This window comes from Physella acuta, unplaced genomic scaffold (genome assembly GCF_028476545.2).
Source record: "Physella acuta isolate Inbredline_101_S28 unplaced genomic scaffold, ASM2847654v3 ptg001919l, whole genome shotgun sequence".
Lineage (NCBI taxonomy): Eukaryota > Metazoa > Mollusca > Gastropoda > Physidae > Physella > Physella acuta.
Genome location: NW_026733424.1, coordinates 222,501 through 246,152, shown reverse-complemented (window position 1 = coordinate 246,152; position 23,652 = coordinate 222,501). Strand labels below are relative to the sequence as shown.

The following is a 23,652-nucleotide window of genomic DNA, read 5'->3' as shown; positions in this document are numbered from 1 at the left end:
GGGGGGATGGGGCGGTAAAAATTTTTCGGAGGGCCGAATAGATGCCTGGAAGAAACTCTGGCAGCTACTGTGTAATGTAGAAATATGTGTGTCAACCCCCCCCCCCCCTCCAAATCATGTTACCCTGTTCTGTCCGCGTACCCCGCCTCACAACGCCTCTGACTGAGTCTACTGAGTAAAGGATTAATATTAACTACACATAGGGTTGGGTAGACGGTGAGGGGGGGGGGGGTAGCATAATAAATATATTTGGCATACAAAAATACGTGTAAACATGTACACACAGTACATGATTTCTAATCAATACAGCACGACCTTGAAATTGTTCAGCAAAGCGTAGCAGGACATTGGCACGTAGTGTGGAAGACAAGATAATATCTGCTGAAATCAATACTTTTAGGGTAAACAATCCGTGGAGGTAGTGTCTTGATATATATTAGCTTGATCGTAGCAGTTAAGTTGAATTAATCATCAATAAAAATTTGGAATCAGCAATGCTTTTGATGAAATGTGCGACAGTTTCTAGAGTAGGATATTTACAAAAAGGTTATTAGCCGTCAAGAAGATAGGAACAGTCTATGATTCTGTATGATATACCAGGCCAATCCACGGTAAGGCATTCGCTGCTTGTCCAATGTTTCTTGTTATGGTGTATTTTTTATTTTGTTTATGTTGGCGTGTGTTTGTGATTGACACTTTGTACATGAATATTTGGTATGTGGTCCAGTATGTCTGGTGTTTCATGATTTTGTATTTTATCTTTTCGTGCTTTGCAATTTTTTTGTTTATTAAGAGCTTAGATGGATTGCTAACCCGTAAGTCTCGATTACGAATCCGGGTTCAAGTCAGTAGACCGTCCCTGAGTCCACCCAACACTGAAGGGTACCTAACTCACGTTAGGGAGAGTAAAGGCGGCTGGGCATAGTGCTGACCACACTATCTCTTCATATGTCGAGGTCACAGAAACAAGTGAACTCTACTTCACTTGCCCCATAGACCGTCAGGTTTGAAAGGGAACTTTTTAAGAGCTTAACAACATGACAACATATTAACATAGCAACGTAACTATTACACAACAATAACATAACAATAAACGATTTAAATATATATTTTTTAAACATAACAAAACAACGCTATAATAGTATACACGGTTTAAATATAGAGCAGCATAGCGGAATAGCGGCATGATATGTAATGACATGACACGACATCGCATGGCATGGCATGGCATGGCATGGCATGGCATGACACGACACGACACGACACGACACAACACGACAGGACACGACACAAAACAACATGGCATGGTATGACATGACATGACACGACACGACACGACACGACACGACACGACACGACACGACATGACATGACATGACATGACATGACATGCCATGACATGACATGACATGACATGACATGACATGACATGACATGACATGACACGACACAACACGACAGGACACGACACAACACGACATGACATGACATGACATGACAGCGGCATAGCCTACCCTGAAACTAAACTCTCTCTCATTCCTTCCTCCCCCCCCCCCCCCCCACCCTCCAGCAATAAACATACCTCCCACGGTGAATATACATATATCGCTGGTGCATTCAGCCGTATCGTTTCTCAAATATCAAATCTATACTCCAACGCACGATTCGGTTGTCTTTTTTTTATTAGTCAACGAAATCACGATTGAAGAAACAGCGAACTCCGTGCTTTAACTGGCTCGTTATGATAATTAAAACATTATGTACCCTAACCATTACAAGGTCTACAGGTCGTTGTCAAAACAGTTAAGGCTATTACAAGAGAACACGTTCAGTATGTCAAATACTGGAAGACTAGAACATGTATATGTTATAGATTCCATATATTATGGGAGATATCCAATCTCTTCTAATATTTATCTGTGTACTACAGTGTTTATTGTGCTTAATAACATTGAAAACCCTTTAAACCTATACAGGAAATTTAAATCAGCGACAACAATAAAACTCAGAAACATTAATATTTACAATTATGCTAAACGCAGAGAGATCAATATTTGCAACAAAACAAAACCATTAATATAAATAATTAAAACGTAAGTCATCACTATTATACATACATATTTTTACTTTCAGTTTTTACATAGAAATTGAGCAACCCATGGAGAAGAACTAGATATTATTTAACAAGATGGATGCAACTAAGGAAACCCAAGTGGCTAGAAACTACCAAACAATCATTGTAAATAATCAGTATTATTTTTTTAATAAATGTAAATATTAGCAACAGCTAACGAGTTCTAAAGTTTGAACCCTCGGGCAGATGGGGCTGGGGAGAGCAATCCATCTAGGAGAGACAACTCCTGATCAAACAGGAGTCTAGCGATAGGATTACCAACTCTGGTTTCCTTTTGGTAGCTCCTACAACAAAGCTGATTCCAAGTTGTACAGGTAAAGTCCTGTCCCTTGGGTCCATCAGCTGTGTGGAGAGATGGGGCACGATACATGTGCAACATCTGGCTCTTAACAATTTAGGGTTCTGGCGTTGTGCTTGGATTTCCAATGCGCAATCACCAATTGAGCAATATTTAAAAATATATATATTAACAGATATTTTTATTTTTTATAAATATGTAATCTTAATTTTTTTAAAGATTTTTTTTTTAAAATATAGGACAAGGTTATTTGCTGTAGTAACAAATTATTTTTTTAAAAATTCAATTGTGTAAATAGAACAACATCCCTGCGGCCTCAGTACAGCACAAGTTTTTGAATGTTTTGTTCTTTGGACCACCTGGACAAGGGAAAACCTCCACCATCAACTACCTACTCGACCAGTCCTCTCTGGCCGTGTCTGTGGACGATGAGATCCAGACCACCAACGTCCAGACAGCTTCTGGAAGGTTCCGCGACTATTATGTAAAATGCGTTGACTTCCCTGGGGTGCGAGGGAACCCAGCTGAAGAAGACATTTTGGTGAAACACACGGAACATTTGGAGCGGGTTTGTCGTAGTTGCCCAAAGGGGATTCATGCAGTCGCGATTGTTCTAAAATTTGGGAATCGGTTCTATGAGGAAGATGAGTACTCCCTGCAGATGTTGAAGGAATTATTCGGCGAGAGTTACCTGGAGACCCACGGCACATGCATCGTAACTCACGGCGATGTGTTCGAGGCAAACATGCGTCGTAGTCCCGCCCCCAAGAGTTTCAGTCAGTGGTGTCAGGATCAGAAAGGCGTTTGGGAGAAATTTTTCAAAGCCTGCAACTACAATTGTGTGATGTTGGATAATTTGTCGGACGAGGTGTCAGTCAAGCAGGCTAAAGTTCAAGAGCTGCTTGCCGCATCTACGATTGGGTGGAACCAACCTGCCAAGTCAATTTGTGAGTGGAATAAATTTGCAATATATATATATATATATATATATATATATATATATATATATATATATATATATATATATATATATATACAGAGAGAGAGAGAGACAGAGAGGCAGAGACAGAGAGAGGGATGATTGTACATACTTAAACGTCGTTTCAGTTCAGTTCAGTTTCAATGAGCTTAGCTGCCTTAATGCATCACCCTAGATCTCCAGCTTTTAGCATCACATAATAACTCCAAATTAAACCAGCACCTTATACCTCCACATTCTAGCTCCACAGCTCCGAGCTTTAGCGGACATGCACCTGTTGGTTGAGGTGGGCTCGAGCGAAGAGTCCTACAGGAAACAGCTGACCTTCCTGGTCCGGTACCTCCAGGACTTTGATCCCCGCTACACCAGCATCATGATCACTGGGAGAAACAAAACTCACTTCTACTGCTTCAAAACGTTCGACAATCACGCCGAACTACAGGCGGTAGGAAACATATGTGTAATGTATGTTCAATGTGTACACCCATAGGTCTAAATATTTAAGCCATTTAAGCGATTTGATATGTTCGCCTCGTTGTTGAATTTCTAAGACAAAATTAATGTATACTTAAAATTGCTTGGTGATAGTAAATACCAAAAGAAAAATGACAACCGATTTTAACAAAATTATAATCTGATCGCAAAATTAATAGTTAATATAAAATAGTTTTTAGGATTAAAATAAATTAAATTGAACTTCAACCCAAGACCTGACAACAACATAGAATGTAAATGATTACAAAAATACCAGACAGATACAAGACATAATCATATATGATAGGTATGCAAAAATAACATTACAAAACATGTTCTACTGATGCGAACAAACAAAATGTATTTTTTTAATTTCATGCAGACGCTTTAGGTTGTAGCATCATAATTTGTAGTGTCTGGCTTTACCTAGCTGTACTTATATATGTTACGGTCAAAGCTCGAAGTCGGCCAAAGCACGGATTGGCCGGCCAATGCGCGCATTGGCCAATATTGCCTCTCATTGACCGGTCAAAGTCCGAAACGTCACTTGATTTCGGCCTCTGGCCGGTCAATCCGCGGGCTGGCCAATGTGGACTGGCCAAAGTTTGAAATGGCTCTTGATTTCGAGCTTTGGCCGGCCAGTCCGATTTAGAATATTATCTGGCTAGTGACGACAGGTCAAAGTGCGAATTAGAAGATCATGTGCAGATTTTGGTTTTTTAATGCGCACATTGACCGGCCAATGCGCGCTTTGGTCGCACTTCGGGCTTTGACCGTAACATATACATTTATATAAAGCTGTACTTACATATAATTTGTGTAGCTTTATGTAACCTTATAGAAAGACAGGTAACTCATAAAATAGAATATTATTGTAACACAGAGAGTATATTGTGATAAATGTTCTGTCTCTACATACTTTATACAACACAAAGTATGGGATAAATGTTCTGTCTCTACAGACCTTACACAGTACTGAGTATCTCGAACCATGTCGAACAACAGAAAAGTCCCTTCTCATCCTGAGAAAGGAATCTTTTGGCGCCAGAGCTGGGATGAGACCTGACGTGAAGCAGGTGGCGCTGATGCTGACAGAAGGGCGAACGGAAGACGAGGCGAAGCTGGCGAGAGAGTCTGAGAATCTGAGACACACAGGAGCAAAGCTGATGGTGGTGGGTGTCTCCTGCACGGACAGGCATCTGCTGGAGATGATCGCAGCGGATCCTGAGGATGTCTTCATGGCCGAGGACTACGAGGAGCTTCAAGCTTTTCCAGGGATAATAAAACACAGAACGTGCGAACTGGGTAGTAAAATATATAATTAACCATCTTTTTAAAGTTAGTGTCCAAGACAGATGACGTAGAGTTCGTCTGTTTCTATTACGTCGACATACACGGATTATAGTATGGTCAGCACAATGCACAGCAGCCTTTCTTTCCGTAAAGTGATTCCGGTACCCATCAGAGCTGAATCAGTTTACGGATCCGAACACGAGACTTTTGAGTTAGCAGTCGCAAGCTCTACCGATCACCTAAAATATAATATGATTAAGATACAACACATATGTTTACAGGCCCTGCACTGGCCTCTGTTAAAAAACCTATCTGTAAAGGACCATGACATGTGTTTAGTAATCGGCATAAACCCGGCAATATTCACCCTAACCACAATCAACCAAAATCAAAACACAAAAAACGCAAACATAACGCAAACACAAGTAGAAACACGAACGCAAACACAAACACAAGAACAAATACAAACACAAACATAAGCCCAAACACAAACACAAATACAAAGAAAACACAAACAAAAAAAAAGCAAACGAAAACAAAACAAATCCAGCCGTAACCCAACGACAAATGCAAACCCAACCCAAACACATAGAAAACATAAACGGAAACATAAACGCAAAGTGCTCAAAGTCTACCCCAGGGCGCTAAATCGCACCATGTCGGGGCGGCGGCGGAACCGTCTGTTTCAGCTTAATAAACGACTATATTACCCCAACTTTTTCATAGTCTTCTGCCCTCACTTAAACGAACGTAGGCGCAAAAAGCGAACATGGAAACGCACGGATTTGATTCACTTAAAGACTATATTAACCTTTCTTATCCAATTGTTTTTTCGGTAGTAAAACTTTGCACTGCTAACTGTACTGTTCAAATGTCAAATTTGTTTAAAATGTCTGCTTAAAAAAAGGTACGCACTATAGTGACGTAAAAAAAGTCAACGTTCAGCATGTTTGATGCGATCGACAAAAAACGAATTCCCCTTCGTACGCAAAAAAAGGACAGACAAAAACGAATGCGATAATAAACCGGGAGTGATCTCCCCTAAACTTTCTCGAATATTCTTATATAAAATAACAGGGGATGGGAACTCGGGCTATAGACATGATTTTTAATCCATTTAAAATACTTAAAGTTTTAAAAATAGAATAAAATCTCGTAGACAAATTAATTGCACACCAAGTGAACGCGAATAAAAAAGCGCATAATAGTGCGCAATATTATTAGTACTTTTAAAATTTACATTAGTTTTTTGAGAAATCGGAAGTAGCGTAAATAAGTACTTCCGGTCAACGAAAAATTCTCAAAATTTGACAGAAGGTAGAGAATTAGATCTTTTACTTACATATCAAATTTCATCTATCTATCTGAAATAGTACTCAAGTTATAGGCTTTTGAAAAATTCAAAGTAGAAAAAGTACCACTTCCGGTTATCCGAAATCGCTCAAAAGTTGATACGGATCTACGATTTTGATAAAATACTTGTATATGAAATTTCATCAACCTAGCTGTAACGGTACTCAAGTTATCGTGTTTACACACGGACACACACACACACACACACACACAGACACACAGACATACGGACAAGATTGCAAAATTATGTTTTTCCGTATCAGTGAGATGTAAAACGTCGAGATTTGCAAAAATCTCGATTTTTTTTTTTGCACGATTACAAGACTTTCTCTATACTTCGTATATACGAGAAAGTAAAAAAAAAGACACAAACAATAACCTGCGGGAATTCCCGTTCCCGAATAAAGATGTATTTGTTACTTCAACTGTCTTTGATTAAAAATAATTAAATAAAACAGTACTTTCATTGTATAAAATAAATAAATGGCATTATTTAAAATACCTACCACGCTTATTATGTAATTTATTTTCTCCAACACCAAAACACAGTAATACAATGTACATTTTTCCTCCCGATGTAATGTTTTTTTTATAAAGGGAAGTAATTGTGTTTTCCTAATTTATCAAGGGATGTAAGGATTGCTAAAGAAGTAAATGTAATAATTAGGGATTTTGTGAAAGGTGATACATTTTTAAAAATTTTGTTAGATAAAATACCAACAATTATTACCACAAGTTTTAAAAAATGAAAATTATTTTACAACATCTTCAATAATATTTTTTTTTAAATCATGAATTTAGACGATAAGCACTTTAGACTTTGGAATCCTCGTTCCGTCCGCCCGCCACAGAATTGAACTTTACATTTTAGATATAGTGTTCTAGAATATACGCCACATTTTAAACAAAATATTTATATTATTAAAAACTACTTTTGTTAAAGCTAACTATAACATATATTCTGTTTACAACTAAAACATTACTATCCATATAATGTGTGTTTAACAGTTTACATTTAATCATGTGATTTACTGTTTGTTCACATGTAGCCCCAAAGTTTCAATGCGCTGCAGATATTCTCATCATGATCGACGCCTCTAGCAGCATAGGGTCAGTGGACTACAAGAAAGAATTGGACTTTGTGATCAAACTGACAGAGACCTTTAACCTTGGCCCCACAGCGGCCACCTTTAGCGTCATCGTGTTCTCCTCGTTCCCGAAGATTATCTCTAGCTTCGACATTACATCTCACACTGGAATCAAAGAGGTCGGGTTACATTTGTTTAGTCTATTTATCGATTCCGTTGTTTCATAATTACCAAACTAACATTATTTAGTGTGCTAATTTAATAGCTATTTATCGTCTGTTTTAAAAAATAGTTTTATATTAATGATTGTTGAAAGGAATGTGTGTGCATGTTCCAAAATCGTTGTGTAATTTTATAAAAAAATAAAAAAAAAGTTATTTTTTCTTAGGGTGGGAAGGGGGGGGGGGGGGGTGGGAGGGTGTTGCTCCTCCAAACCGTAGGCCTATTCTTCAAATTATATTTGAGAAGGACTATGGAAAATGATTTTCGTTGCGTTGCAGATTGTTTCCGAAGCCCCTTACCAAAGCCAGTCGACAGATACGGCAGCGGCACTGCGGATGGCCAGAACTAAAGCGTTCACCCCCAGTAACTGTGTACGGCAAGACGCCAAGAAAATCGTATTTGTGCTCACCGACGGCGAATCAAATAATCCGGACGAGACAGCAGAGGAAGCAGAGCTGCTGAAGCAAACGGGGACAATGGTTATGGCAGTAGGCGTGGCTGGTGCGAAAATAGAGGAGCTGAAAAAGATCGCTTCGTTTCCAGAAAATGTGTACTACGTGAGCAGTTTCGACCTTCTACAGAATCTGCTGGAAGAAGTGGCAGGTGCTTTGTGCAAGCTAGGTAAGGGAAGTTCTCTCTGTCTGCTAAGTCAACGAACCCGATTCTTTATGTTAATTTCAATTTAGCGAATCACGAGCTAAACACTATTATACAAATAGCTTTAAAATTATAATTACAATTGTAAATATATGGCATAACTAAGGTCAGATATATTTACTACATACACTTTACGTTAAAGAAACCAAGGAAAACTACACATAAAACTTTATTTCTGCAACTAACATCTGATTGATTTGGTAGACTTCCGAGCAAACAAACTTCACAATGTGTCGCCGTATTGTCCACATAATCTGAGACTATCACTTCCCACTGTGTATATCTGTATCCGTATTGTCCACAGAACGAATGATTGACGAGCAGCGACGACTGGAACGAGAGCTAGAACTGGCGAGACTGGCAGAGGAGCAGCGTTTGGCAACGCTGAAGAAAAAAGAGGAAGATAGGAAAATTGTTGATGATTTGATTGTAAGTTTTTTTTTTTATAACAATCAAAATTCGCAAATAAAGTATGAAGTATGGTTGCGTGAAATATCTATACAACATTTTGCAAACGTATTTGGGAAATTATACTTGTCCATATACTAATTAGAAAATGTATTGGTGCTTACAAAATTCTCACCAAGGGCGCAAACTTTAAAAAGTTCGGCCCCAAATTAAATAATAGCAAAAGCAGGCTAGATGGGTCAGCACCTACTACTACTACTACATAATTCTTTTTACTTATACTAAACACATTTATTTAACAATGCTAGGAAAACCTGCTAGCGACATCACTGAAACAAGACGACATTAACTTGCTTTTTGTTGGACCTTCTGGAAGTGGAAAAAGTCACTGCTCTAACGCCATCTTGGGCAGCAGCTTAAAATCTCAGCACTTCACGACTCAGACGTCATCAGTGAACGTCTGCACCTCTCGTTATGAAAAGTATGACGTCAAAATAGTCGAGTGCAACATCGCGTCTGGTCTAGACATTGATTGCGCATGCGCTGATGTTCTGCCACAGGTTCTGAAAAGTTGTCCTAAAGGAATACACGTACCAGTCCTCGTTTTGCGTCTAGAGCAGTCTGTTATTCAAACCAGTGCAGATTTTGAGATGCAAATTCTTAAGCGATCTTTTGGTGATGAATACCTTGAAAAGTACGGAGTTTGCATTGTGTCAAGCAGCGATGGCTCTGGACCATTAGCAAGTGGTTTTGATGAATGGTGCCGTCAACAAAATGATGCAGCCAAGAACATTTTTGAAGCATTCAACTACAGATGTGTCTACTTCTGTGACGGGAACAAGGGCCAACAAGTTCCAGAGTTTATGTCTCGTGTCATGTCTGGCTGGCCTCAACCTACAAACACCGTCTCTGTCAGTGAGTATCATTCGAATTAACAAAACAGCCTCGCTTTACCCTGTTATTGTTATAACAGCTGAAGACATATAATTAACGAACTATGATTAAAAAATTCAACGAATACATATTTTTGGAGGGTAGCATCTAATATTATGAATCAGCTCGAACAAAATATTCTACGGCAAAATGTCAGGTTCAACTAGAAATAAAGTTAGAAGAAGAATTGCGATTACAAAACGTTTTAGTCTTATACGCGTAAGAAAACATATTTTTCTTAATGAATAATTAGGAATGTAAAAGGTAAACATTATATTGGTAAAAAATTCCTTGTAGACAGCTACATGTATCAACATATCCTCCAACATTTCTCCTGTCTTTAGTAGACCCAGAGACGAGAGTCTATGCCGAGATGAACGTGGTTGTACAGTCGGCCAGTTCTGCTGAAGCCTTCCACATGCAGATGCAGTTTGTGAGCCAATACACTGGGGACTACAGTGGGTCAGAGGTCAAGGCCTGTGTTACTGTCGTTGGCCAGAGCCAGCACGCAAGAATAGGAGCAATTGAGTTCGAAACCCACCAGGAATTTGAAAGAGTGAGTTCATTTTTAAATAAACACCAGAGAAGGTATTTTATATTATAAAAATAAAAGTTTGAGTTGCATGAGAAACTATGTCAGTATATGTTTAGATTAAAGCTTATATTTTAATAACATTAAGATAAAGTGTGCTTATCTTTTACTATACAGATTAAATGGACTCTGTTTATCTGTATGTTTCGCATTTGTGGTAGATTCTCATATACTAAATTTGTTGACATAAATTAAAATTGATTTCTAGAAAATTTAATGTCAATCATTTCTAAAAGAAGTCTAAATACGCTGCAGGGAATCAATGTGTTTATTAAAAACTTACTCAGTGGCACCTTCACGATGACCACAGATTATATTTATTGTATTGTGGTAATTATAGATAAATGTGAAAGCTTAGATTCTTGAAAGTAATGATCTGCATTTGTTTTCATGATAAATAAAAAGATTTAACACTGGCGGGCGTCGTTTTGTGAAGATACACCGCTGACTTTGGTTTAGGTAATACAGTGAAAGACAAATGTTTTTAATCTGAACACGCCAAATAAAATAGTTTATAGATGTTTACATATAAAGTCCAGGAAACGACATTTATATCCAGAATTATTAAAGATTAACGTAATGTAGGTCTGCGTTGAAAGTTAGTTTGGTTAATTTAGTTTTGTGTTACATCAAATGTATGTGTGCTTGGTAGATTAACAATTTCGGACCTAGAACTAGATAAGTCTTATTATTACAAACCAGATTGGTAGAGAGTTCCTCAACAACTAATCAATTATTGCAACGTAGTCTAAAATATATTTACTTATATGATTTTACATAATTTAGTTTCCAAATGTTATAGTGCAGAATGGAACCTTGCACAATTAAAAATAGTCTAGAACTTAATGTACTAAAATATCTCTGTACTCCTATTTTATTGTAAGCCTTTGCCTAAACATTCCGTAATTTTTCTTTCTTTTATTTTCTCAAGCTTACTCGAATGCTATAAATAAGATGTTAAAAACCACTAAAAAATAAATAAATGTCTAAATGAAATATTGACTTTGAATACAGACAATTAAAGGACATTATTCTTTCAAATGCTGATTTGTTTTCGAACAGGCACTAATGAGCACACCTTTTCTTGGACACTGTCCAGGGCTACACCGAGCTCTTGAGGCAGCAAAGAAGGAATCCATCGCTGCTTCTAAAGATAGACCGGAAGTAAAAAAGATGGCGGTCGTCCTCAACAACGGAGACTACGACGACGAAGACGAGGCTGTAGAGGAGGCGGCAGAGCTGAAGAAAGTGGTTTCTGAGGTGATGGTGGTCTCCGTGGGTAGCACCAACCAGAGAAAGCTAGAGAAGATAGCGTCGAGTCCTGACAGTGTGTTTATTGCAGCAGACGAGACGGAGTTGATTCACAAATGTACTGAGCAAGTCAAACACAGGACTTGTGAGATAGGTAGGGCATGGGCGGGGCTATAAAATATATGAAGAAACATAGGTAGAGCAGATACTTTAGGGTGTAGAGGAGCGTAAGAAATAGACTTGACATGGAAGATTATTGCCTTTCTAATTCAAGATAAACTGTTATTGGATAATGAAACCAGAAATTGTTTTGTCATTTCTCCGTTAAGAGGGTGAGGCGGGCAATGTTAGGACGAGCATGTAAAAATATATATGCTATATAGTGTCTGTCCCCTAGAAAATGTGTGTGCACTACCCCAGTTGTTTCAAGTGTCCTTTCCCAGGAATAAAGTATGCATGAAATCCTGATTAAAGAAGATACATAAGTAGACTCACTTTACTACACCCTTATCTATCTTAGAGTTGAGTTTAGCTGAGAAATCGCAAACTTCACACCTTATAGTGAATTAAGAGATTTTTAGACTTCAAATTATATATTTAACCTGTGTTGTCCACAGAGCTAAAGATTGAGGAGCAGAGACTGGCAATGCTGAAGAAAAAAGAGGAAGATAGAATAATGGTTGACAGCTTAATTGTAAGCGGTCCAATTCATTATTAAAGTCAAACTAATTAACAGTATAACAACTATTTTCCCCATTTACTCATAACAAAAGTCGCATATTCATTTACTTATGCTACTGTAAAAAACAATTTGTTTTAAATGTAAACATCACATTTATCTCTTGCAATACTAGGAAAACCTGCTAGCGACATCCATGAAACAAGACGACATTAACATGCTTTTTGTTGGACCTTCTGGAAGTGGAAAAAGTCACTGCTCCAACGCCATCTTGGGCAGCAGTTTAAAATGTCACCACATCACGACTCAGACGTCATCAGTGAACGTCTGCAGTTCAAAATATGAAAAGTATGACGTCAAAATAGTCGAGTGCAACATTGCGTCTGGTCTAGACATTGATTGCGCATGCGTTGATGTTCTGCCACACGTTCTGAAAAGTTGTCCTAAAGGAATACACGTCCCAGTCATCGTTTTGCGTCTAGAGCAGTCTGTTATACAAACCAGTGCAGATTTTGAGATGCAAGTTCTTAAGAGATGTTTTGGTGATGAATACCTTGAAAAGTACGGAGTTTGCATTGTGTCAAGCAGCGATGGCTCTGGACCATTAGCAAATGGTTTTGACGAATGGTGCCGTCAACAAAACGATGCAGCCAAGAGAATTTTTGAAGCATTCAACTACAGATGTGTCTACTTCTGTGACGTGAACAAGGGCCAACAAGTTCCAGAGTTTATGTCTCGTGTCTTGTCTTGCTGGCCTCAACCTACAAACACAGTATCTGTCAGTGAGTATCATTCAAACACAGTCTCTGTCAGTGAGTATCATTCGAATTAACAAAACAGCCTCGCTTTACCCTGTTATTGTTATAACAGCTGAAGACATAATTAACGAATCATGATTTAAAAATTCAACGAATACATCTTTTTAGAGTGTAGCATCTAATATTACGAATCAGCTCGAACAAGATATTCTACGACAAAATGTCATGTTCAACTAAAAATAATTTTAGAAGAAAAATTGCGATTACAAAATGTTTTAGGTTTTTTACGCATTATAAAGCATATTTTTCTTAATAAATAATTAGGAATATAAAAGGTAACAAATTTTTTGGTAAAAAATTCCTAGTAGACAGCTACATGTATCAACATATCCTCTAACATTTTTCCTGTCTTTAGTAGACCCAGAGACGAGAGTCTATGCCGAGATGAACGTGGTTGTACAGTCGGCCAGTTCTGCTGAAGCCTTCCACATGCAGATGCAGTTTGTGAGCCAATACACTGGGGACTACAGCGGGTCAGAGGTCAAGGCCTGTGTGACTGTCGTTGGCCAGAGCCAGCACACACGAATCGGAGCAATTGAGTTCGAAACCCACCAGGAATTTGAAAGGGTGAGTTTATTTTTAAATAAACTCAAGAGAAGAAATTTTATATCATAAAAATAAAAGTTTGAGTTGAAAGAGAAACTATGTCAGTATATGTTTAGATTAAAGCTTATATTTCAAAATCCTTTAGACAATGTGTGTTTATCATTAATATACAGATTAAATGGAGTCTGTTTATCTGTATGTTGCGCATTTGTGGTAGATTCTTATGTACTAAATTCGTTGACATAAATTAAAATGAATTTCTTGAAAATTCAATGTTAATCATGTCTAAAAGAAGTCTAAATACGCTGCACGGAAACAAGGTGTTTATTGAAAACTTACTCAGTAGCACCTTCACTATGACTACAGATTATATTTATCGTATTGTGGTAATTATAGCTAAGTGTAAAAGCTTAGATTCTTGAAGGCGATGGTCAGCATTTGTTTCCATGATAAATAAAAGATTCAACACTGGCGGACGTCGTTTTGTGAAGATACACCGCTGACTTTGGTTTAGGTAATACAGTGAAAGACGAATATTATTATTTCAAGACGCTAAATAAAATAGTTTATATATGTTTACGTATGAAGTTCAGAAAACGTCATTAATATCCAGGATTATTAAAGATTAACGTAATATAGGTCTGCGTTGAAAGTTAGTTTGGTTAATTTAGTTTTGCGTTACATCAAATGTATGCGTGATTGTTAGATTAATAATTTCGGACCTAGTCCTCGTAAGTCTTCGGTAAGTCTTATTATTACAAAACATATTGGTAGTGAGTTCCTCAACAGCTAAGTAAGTATGGCGACGTAGTCTAAAACATATTTATTTATATGATTTTACATAATTTAGTTTTCAAAAGTTGTAGTGCAAAATGGAACCTTGCACAATTAAAAATAGTCTAGAACTTAATGTACTAAAATATCTCTGTACTCCTATTTTATTGTAAGCCTTTGCCAAAACATTCCGTAATTTTTCTTTCTTTTATTTTCTCAAGCTTACTCGAATGCTATAAATAAGATGTTCAAAAAACCACTAAAAATAAATAAATGTCTAAATGAAATATTGACTTTGAATACAGACAATTAAAGGACATTATTCTTTCAAATGCTAATTTGTTTTCAAACAGGCACTAATGAGCACGCCGTTTCTTGGACACTGCCCAGGGCTACACCGAGCTCTTGAGGCAGCAAAGATTGAATCCATTGCAGCTTCTAAAGATAGACCGGAAGTGAAAAAAATGGCGATCGTCCTCAACAACGGAGACTACGACGACGAAGACGAGGCTGTAGAGGAGGCGACAGAGCTGAAGAAAGTGGTTTCTGAGGTGATGGTGGTCTCCGTGGGTAGCACCAACCAGAGAAAGCTAGAGAAGATAGCGTCGAGTCCTGACAGTGTGTTTATTGCAGCAGACGAGACGGAGTTGATTCACAAATGTACTGAGCAGGTCAAACAAAGGACTTGTGAGATAGGTAGGGCATGGGCGGGGCTATAAAATATATGAAGAAACATAGGTAGAGCAGATACTTTAGGGTGTAGAGGAGCTAGTCAGAGCTAGTCAGAAATAGACATGACATGGAAGATTATCGCCTTTCTAATTCAATAAAGACAAACTGTTATTGGATAATGAATCCAGAAATTGTTTTGTCATTTCTCCGTTAAGAGGGTGAGGCGGGCAATGTTAGGACGAACAAGTAAAAATATATATGCTATATAATGTCTGTCCCCTAGACAATGTGTGTGCACTACCCCTGTTGTTTCAAGTGTCCTTTCCCAGGAATAAAGTATGCAAGAAACCCTGATTAAAGACGACACATAAGTAGAATCACTTTACTACACCCTTATCTATCTACGAGTTGAGATTAGCTGAAATATCCCAAACTTCACACATACTGAATTAAGAGATTATCAAACTTCAAATTATGTAATTAACCTGTTTTGTCCATAGAACTAAAGATTGAGGAGCAGAGACTGGCAATGCTAAAGAAAAAAGAGGAAGATAGAATAATGGTTGACGGCTTAATTGTAAGTGGTCAAATTCATTAATAAAGTCAAACTAATTAACAGAATAACAGCTATTTTCCCCATTTACTCATTACAAAAGTCACCTATTCATTAACATATGCTAGTATTATTGAACAATGTGTTTTGCCTGTAAACATCACATGTATCTCTTGCAATACTAGGAAAACCTGCTAGCGACATCCATGAAACAAGACGACATTAACATGCTTTTTGTTGGACCTTCTGGAAGTGGAAAAAGTCACTGCTCCAACGCCATCTTGGGCAGCAGTTTAAAATCTCAGCACATCACGACTCAGACGTCATCAGTGAACGTCTGCACCTCTCTTTATGAAAAGTATGACGTCAAAATAGTCGAGTGTTCCACGGTTGTTGGTGCAGACATTGACTGCGCATGCGCTGAAGTCCTGCCATTTGTTTTGAAAAGTTGTCCTAAAGGAATACACGTCCCAGTCATTGTTATGCGTCTAGAGCAGTCTGTTATACAAACCCGTGCAGATTTTGAGATGCAAGTTCTTAAACGATGTTTTGGTGATGAATACCTTGAAAAGTACGGAGTTTGCATTGTGTCAAGCAGTGATGGCTCAGGGCCATTAGCAAGTGACTTTGATGAATGGTGCCATCAACAAAATGACGCAGCCAAGAGGATTTTTGAAGCATTCAACTACAGGTGTGTCTACTTCTGTGACGTGAACAAAGACCAACAAGTTCCAGAGTTTATGTCTCGCGTCATGTCTTGCTGGCCCCAACCTACAAACACAGTCTCTGTCAGTGAGTATCATTCTAACACTTCCAAAATTATTTTATGTGCAATACAAAACTTGAGTTTGAACACAAGAGATTTTTTACTGTTCTTTCATACTTAACAGTGATAATTCTGAAGAACAATGGTTTATGTTCATGTATAACGTTTATTTGCCTAAGGTCCAATTATTCCTTCAATAAAAAATATACAAGGTGGCAAAGTAAAAGTAGTCGAGCATTGAGCACAGTCTAAAATACTTGTCAGTGGAAAACAATCAGACTATTTATTTCTACTGCCTTTTATTGATAAAATATCCGTTGTCACTGGATATGTTAACATTTCTTTTGCAAAATTAAGTGGTAATTTGATAAAGGACAAACAATTAAAAAATACAAGTACCAGTATGTGCATAACCTGTAATTTGTGTCTTGTCATCCATAGCCCCAGAGACGAGAGTCTATGCCGAGATGAACGTGGTTGTACAGTCGGCTAGTTCTGCTGAAGCCTTCCACATGCAGATGCAGTTTGTGAGCCAATACACTGGGGACTACAGCGGGTCAGAGGTCAAGGCCTGTGTGACTGTCGTTGGCCAGAGCCAGCACGCGCGTATCGGTGCAATGGAGTTCGAAACCCACCAAGAATTTGAAAGGGTGGGTTTCCATATATGAGTTTTTGCGTAATAATCTATCTGGTTGATGGTTTAAGTGTAATGTGGATATTCTGAAAACGACTTTCATTGAATGAACTACCGAACACAAGAATTATGTTTTCTACTATATAAGAAGTGTGAGTTATACGAGAAATATATTTCAGCTAAAACAAGCATTTTTCAAAGCGAAAGAAAATGTATAACTTTTTTTAGAATATTGTAAGTATTTTATTTAGAAACAATTTAAAATATTTTTTAACAGGCACTAATGAGCACACCATTTCTTGGACACTGCCCAGGGCTACACAGAGCTCTTGAGGCAGCAAAGATGGAATCCATCGCTGCTTCTAAAGATAGACCGGAAGTGAAAAAGATGGCGGTCGTCCTCAACAACGGAGACTATGACGACGAAGACGAGGCTGTAGAGGAGGCGGCAGAGCTGAAGAAAGTGGTTTCTGAGGTGATGGTGGTCTCCGTGGGTAGCACCAACCAGAGAAAGCTAGAGAAGATAGCGTCGAGTCCTGACAGTGTGTTTATTGCAGCAGACGAGACGGAGTTGATTCACAAATGTACTGAGCAAGTCAAACACAGGACTTGTGAGATAGGTAGGCCAGGGGTGATAATTAACTTTTTCTTCATATAAAACACACTGGAAATTAATATTAAAAACTTTTTACATATTCCTTGACAAAGATGAGATCTTTTGTTGTTTGGAGGTGTTTAAAAATCTTGAAAAACTTCGAATACATTTTGTTTTGTTATCCTCAGAACAAAAGATTAAGGAGCAGAGACAGGCGATCCTGAAGAAAAAAGCGGATGATAAAAGGATAGTAGATGGCTTGATTGTAAGTGATTGTGATAAATACTTTTTTCGTAAAGTTTGTTCAAGGTAAGTTATTTGAAGATCATGCTATTTAAAAGAGTAAGAAACTTTTACTGATATATATTAAATTTGCATTATACTTTTTATTTAATTTTTAGAAAATTATAAAGTTTAACTCTTTGTCTATAAAATGCAGGTTAGTAATGTAATTTTTACTTATTTTTCTCAAAAACTATAATCGCTATAAACTTTTAAATACTGTTCTTTGTCTGTACATATCACATATTACATGTTTTGTTCACCAGGAAAACCTGCCAGCGACCTCACTGAAACAAGACGACATTAACATGCTTTTTGTTGGACCTTCTGGAAGTGGAAAAACTCACTGCTCCAACGCCATCTTGGGCAGCAGTTTAAAATCTCAGCACTTCACGACTCAGACGTCATCAGTGAACGTCTGCAGCTCAAAATATGAAAAGTATGACGTCAAAATAGTCGAGTGTACAGTGAAGGCAGGTCTAGACATTGACTGCGCATGCGCTGATGTTTTGACACAAGTTTTGAAAAGTTGTCCTAAAGGAATACACGTTCCAGTCCTCGTTTTGCATCTAGAGCAGTCTGTTCTGAAAATCGATTCAGATTTTGAGATGCAAGTTTTGAAACGATCTTTTGGCGATGACTTTCTTAAGAACAATGGACTTTGCATTGTGTCAAGCAGTGATGGCTCAGGACCATTAGCAAGTGGTTTTGACGAATGGTGTCGTCAACAAAACGATGTAGCCAAGAAAATTTTCGAAGCATTCAACTACAGATGTGTCTACTTCAGTTACGTGAACAAGGACCAACAAGTTCCAGAGTTTATGTCTCGTGTCATGTCTTGCTGGCCCCAACCTACAAACACAGTCTCTGTCAGTGAGTATCATTAAACATTGTGTTTACTGCAATACAATTTGTATGTATATATTAAACGTTTTAATCGTTCTTGGTAGCTTCTAACTCCAACGAAAATATTACAACTTCAGTTAAATTTTAGCTTTTGTTAATCTTGGGTCTACGCTGCTAAAACTGCAATATGAAGCTATGCCGTAATCTTGCATTGAGATAAAACAAATACCTTATTTTTTTAAGGCCCAAACAAATTGACAAGGTTTTATTCTCATGATTATTAATTAATTGTTTTGAAAAATTCTCGTTCTTTATTTTTGGTTGAAACGAAATAAATCGTTTAAATGATCCAAGGGTGACATTAGCAGGTTACGCTAGGAACATTTACATGGGAAAAGAAATACCACACCAAGTCCTTCAATTAATAGTTTATGATAACCTATCTTAAGACAAAGCATGCTAGTGAGGATATCATAGTAATATTCTTCGAACAAGAAACTGCAAAACATGTCCATACACAATTCAATAGCGCAAACTGAAGTATCACAACACGTTGTATATGTTTATGATGAGATGTGAGACATACTGATGTTGTAACGTATCATCCTGTGATGTCAGACCCGCAGATGTAAATATTTATCCTCTTATGCCAGACCCACAGATGAGAGCAAGCGCTGATGTCGATGTGATTGTACAGTCGGCCAGTACTGCAGAAGCCTTCCAGCAGCAGATGCAGTTTGTGAGCAAGTACACCGGGGATTATGACAGGTCAGAGGTCAAGGCCAGTGTGACCGTCGTTGGGAAGGACCAGCACAAGTGTATTGGGGCCAGTGAGTACGACACACACCAGGAGTTTGAAACGGTGAGTGGTGAAACGTGAATTTTATTAGTTTTACTTTTCTTCCAGGTAAACAGAGAGTGTGCTACGAGTAGCATTAGTCTGTACTATAAAATTGGTGCTAGTAAAAAGTAGTGAGTGTGTTTTTGTAGGTTTAGTATGTGCTATTATTGCAAATATTCTTTTAAATTTTTTAAGACTATGACGACATCTAGTATACGCGATTAGTTCCATGAATAGAAATTTAGCACTTGTTAGGTTTTCAAAAGCCGTTGTCAGAATCGACTTACTTAATCCTCGTGGCTCCCCGTGGAGCTTAGTACGACACAGATACTCCTCCATGCTTGCATTTCCTATAAGAGCCACCTGGGTTTCCGATGGCCTTTCCATCTTAGTCTATCTTAGTGCCGTGTTCTTTCCTATCTATTTATTTGTGATTCGCTCTTTCAGCTTTATTTTGGACGTTTTAAAATTCTGTTTCCATATTTTATTTCTGCAGCAAAGAGCAGACGGAACGCATATTGGACTTGAATATTTTTTTTTGTAGAATCTCTGCTGCTATGAAAGTGATATTTTAGGGTGTTTTAAAGGTTAATAAAGAATTGCAATTCCTGTAGAGAGTAGCAGTGTCAGTAATTTGGTGTATTGCAAATCAAATTAGCCTTTTAAAACGTCTGATTTTCGTAATGAAGCTTGTAAAATAATGTGTTATCAAATATGAATTTAAAATACGTATTTCAATCAGTTTTTTTAAAAATAAACATGTCGATGTAATACTTTTACGTGGTTTTCTACACGATGAATACAACTCATGTGTTGCTGTTTTTTTTTTAAATGTTGCCTTATAACGAGTCTTGCTCAACTACTTTTTATTCAAGTGATATTTTGTTTCAACAGGCCCTTGTGACTACACCATTCCTGGGACATTGCTCAGGGCTACATAGAGCTCTTGAGGTAGCTAGGAAGGAATCCATTGCTGCTTCTACTGACAGACCGGAAGTAAAAAAGATGGCGGTTGTCCTTAACAACGGAGACTACGACGACGAAGACGAAGCTGTAGAGGAGGCGACAGAGCTGAAGAAAGTGGTTTCTGAGGTGATGGTGGTCTCCGTGGGTAGCACCAACCAGAGAAAGCTGGAGAAGATAGCGTCGAGTCCTGACAGTGTGTTTATTGCAGCAGACGAGACTGAGTTGATTCACAAATGTACTGAGCAAGTCAAACACAGGACGTGTGAGATAGGTAGGCCATGGGCGGACGGTGCTTAATGCAATACGCATCGCATCGGCGGGGGTAAAGAAAATAGATAGGTCATGTGCGGAGCTAGATAAAAAAAATACGGATGATATTTCACAAATTGTGTGACATTTCAGAGTTTAGCCCAACCTTGAGATTACATTAATTTAGTCAAGTAGGGCTGATGCTAATATCTTTAGTTTGTTGTATGACTGAAATATTGTGCTCTGCTTTTTACATGGGCAAACGACTGTTGCTTTTATTTTAGTATTTTTAATTAAATGAAGCATTTTATGATCACTAATTAGGCTTAAATGTAGTTTTACATTGGGGTTATTTTAGTGAGTTATGCTAATTTTGCTTTTATAAGTGGCATGCTGTGTTGTTACGATATACCTTAAGTTTAGATCTAAGTTTTATATTATTTCTTTTGTTTGGGTATGTCACTTATAATTTTTAGATAAGATAGGTATAAACCCTTTATAATATATACTACACAACTAACAAGACATTGGTCTTGCAGGGTACGTTTAAAAACTACAGATGTTACTTTGGGAAAATCCGTGTTTTTTTAATCTTCTTCTATTTCGTGTTTCACAGCGCCTCAGTATTCATCCACCGCAAATATTTGCTTCCTCATCGACTCGTCGGGAAGTATTGGACTGGATTACCACAAAGAACTCAACTTTGTCGTTGGGCTGACGGAGCTCTTCAACATCGGTATGGAAGCAGCACAGTTCAGCGCCATGATTTATTCTAATGATGTCCGGGTGCTTTTTAACTTTGAATCCTTGACCCATGAAGAGATTAAAGAGGTTTGCTTAAAACTTTTTTTTCTCATCTTCTCCACAAGCATGTGTGTTCGATATAATATTTGTTTCGTTTCAATTTATGCTTTGCTGTCGTCCTAAAATATCAGATAGAGGGGCAGAGGGGGGGGGGGGGGTACTGATTTTAGAGAGTGGCTTCTACCTGAAGACGGCAGTATTAAAACACATGATAAAACATTTGTCGTGAGTTGTTTTTTTTAAATATGATTTGGGGATAGAATTAAGCGAGGTCATTTTATGGAGACGGTGTCCTTAAAACGTGATAAAACATATATTGTTTATTTATGTTTTAAAACAGCATGATAATATATGAGTAGGGAAAGAATTTCCCTGGTTTTTTATGGAGACGTTTTGATTTATATGTGATGACATGCGACTGGGGAGAACACTTCCGTGACGATTTTATAAATTTAATTTTAATCTCTTTCATTAGAAAGTTCTTGGAGCAACTTTCATAGGACAAGGCACCAACACGGCCGAGGCCTTAAAAACGGCCAGAGTTCAAACTTTTCCCACCACGGATTCGACACGACAGAACAACACGAAAATTGCCATCGTCATCACCGATGGCCAGTCTCAGAACACCAACCAAACGTACCAGGAGGCCGAGGCTCTGATCGCGGCTGGCGTTCGTACGATGGCTATCGGTGTGGGCGCCGGCGCTGTGATGGATGAGCTAAGAAAGATCGCGTGTAGGGCGAACTACGTCTACTCTGTTGATGGCTTCAATGTGCTGCAGACCGTTCATGACGAGATTGCCAGGCTGACAAGCCATTTAGGTAGGTTTAAAAAAATGTTTCTTGTGTTGTGAGATGTTGCATAGCTTTTAAAAACTTTGTATACATTTTCTGAGGCAACTAGGCAATTCTCTCTTCACTTTTATACTTTTATTGTAATTCTGTGTCCGTCGCGATTTTGAATATTAAAAAATAATAAATAATAATAAAAACGTATTTACTCGTGGAACTCCTTTTTGAAAGTAAACTCAGTTGACCCACACACTATTCACTACGAAGCTATAAATGTTACTTAACTACTAACACTGGTTCAACTTACTTAAGGTATTGTCGATCAACTGGAAATTTTATTACAACATGTTTTCTTTATTATTCAGGAGCAGATACCGATAGTGAAATTCAGGAATATCGTCGGTCTCTACCCGAAGTTTGAACAATTATAAGGAGGACAGCGTTAAGGAACTTAATGCTGTAAAATTAATTGTCTCTAATTTATATCTGCAGCATTTGAATCTGTTTATATATATATATATATATATATATATATATATATATATATATATATATATATATATATATATATATATACACACATATATATATATATATATATATATATATATATATATATATATATATATATATATATATATATATATATACAGTTATATTTCGTTACTAATAAATCGTATTTTTTACATTTTTACTAACACTGTATTCAGAATGTCTATGCTTAACATTAGTGCATTACTGGCTAACAAGACAAAATGTCACTCTCTGCGCCAAACAAATAAAGTTCGGGTGTCTACTTCGACACACGATTTTACCGACATCAGAAAGCCGATTAGCTGAATGTGAATATAGTCTTCAAGTCCAAAGTGTTGGATAAAATGTTTGACCCACCTAACACATAATGTAAATAACGTTTGGCTCCCTTGTTTTAATCTAATTTTGTTAGTTTATTCTAATAAAATTTCTTTATACTAAAATAAATAGTAGTGTATTAATATATATTTTAAGAAACTTATTTATTTTCTACTTTTTAGTGCATTATTACATAAAAGCTTGTTATTAAAACGTTTTTATTAAGTGTTTTAATTTTTTTTTATTCACGTTATACTTTGTGCACCTACCCAAGCTTCGGGTACTTCCTGTTTATTTAGTGC

At 37.4% G+C, this 23,652-nt stretch overlaps 1 protein-coding gene across 3 annotated transcripts; it reads left to right on the top strand.

Moving 5' to 3' along the window:
- Positions 1-417: 417 nt before the first annotated feature.
- LOC131931218 (uncharacterized) lies at positions 418-22,982 on the top strand. 3 transcript variants are annotated; one of them, XM_059287944.1, is made up of 26 exons: positions 418-611; positions 2,134-2,239; positions 2,731-3,379; positions 3,654-3,856; positions 4,848-5,190; positions 7,581-7,798; positions 8,120-8,462; positions 8,803-8,927; positions 9,215-9,821; positions 10,187-10,395; positions 11,494-11,836; positions 12,300-12,376; positions 12,537-13,143; positions 13,535-13,746; positions 14,853-15,195; positions 15,672-15,748; positions 15,910-16,516; positions 16,932-17,140; positions 17,402-17,744; positions 17,908-17,984; positions 18,268-18,874; positions 19,501-19,709; positions 20,583-20,925; positions 21,520-21,734; positions 22,183-22,528; positions 22,864-22,982. In XM_059287944.1, exons 2-26 carry the CDS (start codon positions 2,189-2,191, stop codon positions 22,917-22,919), a joined length of 7,419 nt encoding a protein of 2,472 aa, XP_059143927.1. In that variant the 5' UTR covers positions 418-611; positions 2,134-2,188; the 3' UTR covers positions 22,920-22,982. The 3 variants fall into 3 exon arrangements, with proteins under 3 accessions (XP_059143927.1, XP_059143928.1, XP_059143926.1); XM_059287945.1 differs by having other exon boundaries at positions 10,184-10,395; positions 13,538-13,746; XM_059287943.1 differs by having other exon boundaries at positions 10,184-10,395.
- Positions 22,983-23,652: the final 670 nt, after the last annotated feature.

Coding starts and splice junctions, on each gene's coding strand:
- LOC131931218 (XM_059287943.1), top strand. CDS start 2,189: ATGGATGCAACTAAGGAAACCCAAGTGGCTAGAAACTACCAAACAATC. Junction 2,240..2,730: donor GAAACTACCAAACAATCATT/GTAAATAATCAG, acceptor TTGTGTAAATAG/AACAACATCCCTGCGGCCTC. Junction 16,517..16,931: donor TACAAACACAGTCTCTGTCA/GTGAGTATCATT, acceptor TGTCATCCATAG/CCCCAGAGACGAGAGTCTAT.